The sequence below is a fragment of the Suricata suricatta genome, chromosome X, assembly GCF_006229205.1.
Source record: "Suricata suricatta isolate VVHF042 chromosome X, meerkat_22Aug2017_6uvM2_HiC, whole genome shotgun sequence".
Taxonomy (NCBI): domain Eukaryota; kingdom Metazoa; phylum Chordata; class Mammalia; order Carnivora; family Herpestidae; genus Suricata; species Suricata suricatta.
The window spans coordinates 83,097,319-83,104,497 of record NC_043717.1 but is presented as its reverse complement, the minus strand read 5'-3'; the positions used below and the strand labels follow the sequence as shown (position 1 = coordinate 83,104,497).

The 7,179-nt window shown below is 41.8% G+C and overlaps 1 protein-coding gene across 4 annotated transcripts in view; it reads left to right on the top strand.

Annotated features, from left to right (window-relative positions):
• Positions 1-7,179, top strand: part of NKAP (NFKB activating protein) — a 32,365-nt gene that overhangs the window by 6,936 nt on the left and 18,250 nt on the right. For all 4 annotated transcript variants that reach the window (XM_029930457.1, XM_029930456.1, XM_029930458.1 and 1 more), the window contains exons 3-4: positions 6,224-6,294; positions 6,472-6,612. In XM_029930457.1, coding sequence (XP_029786317.1) covers positions 6,224-6,294; positions 6,472-6,612 — 212 coding nt within the window. The remainder of the gene's footprint in view (positions 1-6,223; positions 6,295-6,471; positions 6,613-7,179) is intronic.

The following is a 7,179-nucleotide window of genomic DNA, read 5'->3' as shown; positions in this document are numbered from 1 at the left end:
GCCCCTCGGCCTCCCGCTCCTAGGCTCTCGGCTGCGATTCCAAACCCCATGTTTTGAAGGATGCCGCCCAGCGCTGTCCCTGTTCTGGTGTGATGCCACTCAGCCCGGCCCGTAACAGGCCTCTGGCTGGCGCCTGCAGGGTCTTTGGTCCTTGGGGAGGCAATACCCTCTACCCTCGTCCCACAGTACTCGAGGAAGAGGACTGTTCTCTCCCGTTGCGCCCCCGAGATGGCTGCAGCGCCCCGGGCCGGCTCCCCTCCCCTCCAGGTGCATGCACACGCTCTGGCTTCCTCCGGCACTTTTGAAACCGCTGAGCTTCAGCTCCTAAGGCTGTTTGCAGAATAGAAACTGGCACTTTCCGTATCTCTCATTCCCTAGCCTGTGGTCCGGAGAGGTTTCACAGCCCCTCTCTCTTTCTCTCCCTTTTGTCTCTCCACAGAAGGGGTTCCCTCACTTCCATGCCTGTGCCATTTTATCTCCCCCAATTCACAAGCATGCACCTGGATCCTGCGGAGCTCTCTCCCTCCACCCGTGGAGAGCCTTCGGCCACTCGCAGAGTCACGTCCTGAGTGTTGCAAGTGATCTGACCTCAATAAGCTGTGTTTGAAGGATGAAAAAAATCCTGGTTCCCCTGCTTCTCTGCCCTCTTAACTTCCTCAATGTATTTATTTTTTTAGAGAGAGAGTGAGCAGGGGACGGGCAGAGAGAAAAGGGGAGAGAACCCGAGGCAGGCTCCGCACTGTCTGCGCAGAGCCTGATGCAGGGCTGAACTCACCACCAGGAGATCATGACCTGAGCCGAAGTCAAGAGTTGGACACTCAACTTACTAAGCCACCCAGGTGCCCTAAAAGGGAATTTTTTAATGTTTATTTATTTGATGGGGGGAGGGGCAGAGAGAGAGAGAATCCCAAGCAGACTCTGTGCTGTCATTGCAGAGCCCAACATGGGGCTCAAACTCATTAACTGTGAGATTAGGACCTGAGCCAAAATCAAGAATTGGATGCTTAACACACTAAGCCACCTGAGTGCCCACAAAGACGTTTATTTCTTTTTTGAGGTACAATTGACAAACAACATGTATGGTGGAGTCTTTAGAGTTTTCTATGTATATTGTCTTTTATAAATAGTGACAGTTTTACTCTTTTTTTTTTTTACCAGTTTTGGATGCCTTTTATTTATTTTTCTTGTCTTCTGGCTAGAACTTACAGTATTATGTTGAATAGAAGTGGTGAGAGTGGGCCTCCTTATCTTGTTCTTGGTCTTATGGGGAAGCTTTCAGCTTTTCTACTGTTGAGTATGATGTTAGCTGTGGATTTGTCATATCTGGCCTTTCTTAGGTTGAAGTATATTTTCTCTGCATTCACTTTGTTGAGAGTTTGTATCTTATTTGGATGTTGAATTTTGTCAAATGGTGTTTCTGCATCTATTGAGATGATCATATGATTTCTATCCTTTATCTTGTTCATGTGGTATATCCATTTGATTTGAGGATATTGAATTATCCTTGCATTTCTAGAATCATTCCTACTTGAATATGGCATGTGATCTTTTTAATGTAGTATAAAATTTGGTTTCCTAATAATTTATGGCAGACTTTTGCATCTACGTATATATGCATCAGTGATAGTGGCTTCTAATATTTCTTTGTGGTGTCTTTCATTTTGGTATCAGGTAATGCTGGCCTTATAGTTAGTGAGTGAGTGAGTTTGTTCTTCAATTTCTTAGAATTAAGAAGGATGGGTATTAACTCATTAAATAATTGGTGGAATTTACCTGTGAAGTCATTTGGTCCTGGAGTTTCTTTTATTGGAAGTTTTTTGGTTAATGACTCAATTTCATAGTAATAATCGGTCTGTATCAATCTTCCTCATTTGGACAATTGTTATGTTTCTAGAAATTTATCTGTTTCTTCTAGGTTGTTCCATTTGTTGGCACATAATTGTTCTTAGTAGTGTCCTGATTATTTTTATATTTCTGTAATATTGGTTGTAATTTATACCCTTTCATTTTTTATTTTATTTATATGGGCACTTCCTTTTTTTCATCCTGAGTCTGGCCAAAGGTTTTATCCATTTTATCTTTGCAAAGAACCTATTCTTAATTTCAGTGATCTTTTCTATTGTTTTTGGGTCTCTATTTCATTTATTTTCACTCTAATCTTTTTTTAAAATGCTTATTTATTTTGAGAGAGAGTGCATGCAGACACACGTGTGTGCATGCAACTGGAGGAGGGGCAGAGAGAATCCCAAGTAGGCTCCCTGACGGGGCTCAGTCTCCTGAATCATGAGATCATGACCTGAGCCAAAATCAAGAGTCGGATGCCTAACCAACTGAGCCATCCAGGTACCCCTTCACTCTCACCTTTATTTATTTCTTTCTACTCACTTTGGGCTTTGTTCTTTTTCTAGTTCCTTTAGGTGTAAGATTGGATTGTTTATTTGATGTTTTTCTTGGTTCTTGAGTTGGGCCTGTATCACTATAACCTTCCCTCTTAGAACTTCTTTTGCTGCATTGCATAAATTTTGTACTGTGTGTTCCCATTTTCATTTGTCTCAAGGTATTTTTTTAAATTTCCTCTTTGATTTCTTCATTGACCCATTGGTTGTTTAATTCCATGTTGTTTTGACTTTACATGTTTATTTTTCCAGCTTTTTTAAAAGTTTATTTTTGAGAGAAAGCGTGGGCAAGCAAGGGAAGGGGGCAGAGAGAGATGGGGACAGAGGATCTGAAATGGGCTCTGCACTGACAACAGAGAGCCCTATGTGGGGCTCAAACCCGTGAACTGCAAGATCATGACCTAAGCTGAAGTCGGACACTTAACCGACTGAGCCACCCAGGTGCCCCTCCAGCTTTCTTCTTATAATTGATTTCTAATTTCATACTGTTGTGGTCTGAAAAGATGCTTGATACAATTTCAGTCTTTTTAAATTTATCAAGATTTGTCTTGTAGTCTAACATGGGATCAATCCTAGAGAAGTTCCATGTGCACTCGAAAAAAATGTGTTTTCTGCTGTTTTTGGATAGAATGTTCTGTATATATCTGTTAAGACCATCTAGTGTAATGTGTTGTTCAAGTTCCGTGTTTTCTTCTTGATTTTCTGTCTGGATGATTTATCCAGTGATGTGAGTGGGGTGTTAAGGTCCCCTACTATTATTCTATTACTAATTTCTCCCTTCACATCTATTAATACTTGGTTTATGTATTTAGGTGCTCCTATATTGGGTGCATAGATGTAAAGTTTTATATCTTCTTGTTGGATCGATCCCTTTTTTATTATGTAATGTCCTTCTTTGTCCCTCTTTATAGAATTTGTTTTCCAGTCTGTTTTGTCTGATAGAAGTATTGCTCCCCCAGCTTGTTGTTGTTGCCGTGTGCACGGGATATCTTTTTCCATCCCTTCACTTTCAGTCTGTGTGTGTCTGAAGTGAGTCTCTTGTAGGCAGCATCTCTTGTTTTTTTTTATCTATTCAGCCACCCTATGTGTTTTAATTGAGGCATTAGTAAATTTACATGTAGTGTAATTATTGATAGGCATGGACTTATTGCCATTTTGTTGAATTTTTTCTGATTATTTTTGTACTTCTCTATTCCTTTCTTCTCTTGCTGTCTTCCTTTCTTTTTCTCTTCCTCTCTTCCCTTGAGATTTGGTGATTTTCCTTAGTATTATATTTGTATTCTTTCACTGGTTATGTACCTATTTTAGGTATTTGGTTGATGGTTATCATGAGGTTCATATATAATGTCTTATGTATATAGCAATCTATTTTAAATTGATGCCCATTTAAAAGAACTACATCCCCCCGTAACATTTTGTTTTGACATCATATTTTATATCTTATTATTTTGTTTCCATTGCCTAATTAATGTAGGTCTAGCTGATTTTACTACTTTTGTCCTTTTTTTAATGTTTTTTTAAATTTGTTTTTGAGAGAGAAAGAGACAGCATGAACAGGGGAGAGTGAGACACAGAATCCAAAGACAGGCTCCTGGCTCTGAGCCAGCTGTCAGCACAGAACCCGATGGGGGGCCTGAACCCACGAACCACGAGATCATGACGTGAGCTGAAGCCAGACTGAGCCACCCAGGCGCCCAACTACTTTTGTCTTTTAACCTTCCTACTAGCTATGTAGGTGATTGAACCACTGCCTTTAGTACGTGTTTACCTTTACCAATGAGATTTTTCATTTCATAATTTTCTTACTTCTAGTTGTGATTTTTCTTTTCTACTTAAAGAAGTCCCGTTAACATTTCTGGTAAGGCTGGTTTGGTACTGATGAGCTCCTTTAGCTTTTGCTTGTCTGGGAAACTGCTTATTTCCCCTTCACTTTTGAGTGATAACCTTGCTGAGTAGAGTAATCTTGGCTGTAGGTTTTTTCCTCTAGCACTTTGAATATATCATGCCATTCTCTTCTGATCTATAAAGTTTCTGCTAAAACCTGCTTATAACTCATGGTTCCTAGGTGTGTAACTAGTTGTTTTCCTTTCACTAGTTTTAACATTCTCTCTTTATCTCTGTTGACACTTTGACTATAACTTGTCTTGGTGTAAGTCTCTTTGCATTCATCTTTTCCTTTTTTTAATATATTAAATTTTTTAAGTGTTTATTTATTTTGAGACAGAGACAGAGAGAGTGAGTTGGGGAGGGGCAGAGAGAGAGAGAGAGAGAGAGAGAGAGAGAGAGAGACAGAATCCGAAGGAGTCCTCATGCCCTCAGCATAAAGCCTAACGTAGGGCTTGAACCCACAAACCATGAGATCATGACCTGAGCCGAAATTAAGAGTTGGACACTTAACCAACTGGGCCACCCAGGTGCCCCTCTTTTTTTTTTCATGTTTATTTATTTATTTTGAGAGAGGGGTGGGAGGGGAGAGAGAGAGAGAATGAATCCCAAGCAGGCTCCATGCTACCAGCACAGAGCCTGATGCGGGACTTGATCTCACAACTGTGAGAATAGGGCCTGAGCTGATATCAAGAGTGAGATGCCTAGGGGCGCCTGGGTGGCTCAGTGAAGCATCGGACTCTGGGTTTCAGCTCAGGTCATGATCTCATGGTTCATGAGTTCAGCCCCCACATTGAGCTCGCTGCTGTCAGTGCAGAGCCCACTTCAGAGCCTACTTCAGATCCTCTGTTCACCTCTCTCTGCCCCTCCCCCACTTGTATGCGTGTGTTCTCTCTCTCTCTCTCAAAAATGAAATAAAAATTAAAAAATATAATATCTGAAGGCCTAATTTTTTTTCCTTATTTTTGCCCCTTTGGTGCTGTTCATAAAGTTCTTCTTCCCTCTCTTTTATCTCTATGTTTACTTTTGAATTGAAACAATTTGCTTGACAGGTAAACTTGTGTTTTGTGACAGAGTGATAGCATTATTATCTGAAACTTGTTCTTATAGATACCTTGGAAAATGGTCAAAGAATCTGAACTGAATGAATGAGTTGGAAAGAACCCTAAAAGTAAATTTCTAGACAATACCTAAATTATTCCAGATGTGATCTTCAGATTAAAAGGTTATCTGATAGTGTCATCTGGGTATCTCATTTGATTAAGTATATGACTCTTGAATTTGGCTTAGGTTATGATCTCAAATTTCATGGGGTTGAGCCCCAAGTCGGGCTCTGCACTGACAGTGTGGAGCCTGCTTGGGATCTCCTCTCATTCTCTCTCTCTCTCTTTCTCTTTCTCTTTCTCTCTTTCTCTGTCTCTCTCAAATAAACTAGAACCTTCCTGTCTCTAGTTTTTTCCATCTTTCCCTATGGTTCCTTGTGATTTCTTCTGAAAATATAAATCTTACATCTTGCTTTCAGTTTGAATAGTGTTTTGTAAACTCTAAAGCATTATGCAAATGTTAGTTGTTATTTTATTATTTTGAAGGTGATAGACCCTCGAACTGTACCCTTACAAGTTATTTCAGTGTCTGCTTTTAATAGTACTTGAACAGTCATTACTGGAAAAAACTTTTTTATTTCTTGATTTTTACAGAGAGAGAGAGAGCAGGGTAGGGGCAGAGAGGAAGAGAGAATCTCAAACAGGCTCCCCGTTGTCAGCACATAGCCCGATACGGGGCTCAAACTCATAAACCGTGAGATCAGGACCTGAACCGGAACAGAGAGTTGGGCGCTTACCGGACTGAGCCACCCAGGCACCCCTAAAATGTTTAATTCCATATTTTTATATTCCACATTTTATCACTTTTCTGATTCTTATGACCATCTTCTTTCAATTCAGCTCTGATGAACACACACCAGTGGAGGATGATGAGCCAAAGAAAAGCACCACATCAGCTTCTGCTTCCGAAGGTACTTTTAAAATACAGAGCTTTTTAATTGAGAAGTTGAAAAAATGTTTATAAATAGTTAAATATACTTTGCTTTTACTCAAATTGCATGTCATTTGTTCTTTTTCAATATTTCAAATACAATAGAATTGATAATCATAATATTTAGAAGTTCATTTTACATTTGTGTTTTATGTAGAAGAAAAGAAGAAGAAGAAGAAGAGAAAGTGTAGTCATTCAAAAGAAAGGTCCAAGAAAAAGAGAAGGAAAAAATCATCTAAAAGAAAACAGAAGGATTCCGACAGCGACAGTGACTCTGACTCAGAGACCGACTCCAGTGGTAAGAAGACCAGCATCGCCCTGCCAGCCTGGCTTCCAAACTCATTCTCCTTCTTAGAACTTTCTTCAGAACAAGGTCCTGAAACACGGTGACACTAGCCGGCAGCTGCTGAGCACTGGCTGGCGCTGCGCCAGGCCCCTGTGGCCCCAGGTTCACGGTTGCCGCTCAAGCTGCTTGCTGGCCGCAGGGCACATCCTCCAGGTGGGGCCGTGAGGCCCAGAGCGGCCCGTAAGTCCCACACCTGAGGTTGCACCGCTGGGACCCAAACCTGAGCGGCGTGACTCCTGGCGGGTCACATGTGGCCGCACAGGGCACCTGGCGGTGAACCAGGGCGAGGTCGGGCGGGAGATGTGTGGCCGCTGGCAAGCCACAGGGCCGCACCGGCCTGAGGAGCGGCCCTTTGTGTCATTCTCCCACTCGGGCACCTCGGTGCCATTTTCAGAAAGGCACAGCGGGGTGGCAGCTGTTAATGGAAGACACCCCCTGGGGGGTGGCGCCTCTCAAAAAGCCACCTTTTTGTGCTCTCTCCTGGCTGATGATTGACAGAGGGTGCCGCCTCTGGGGACA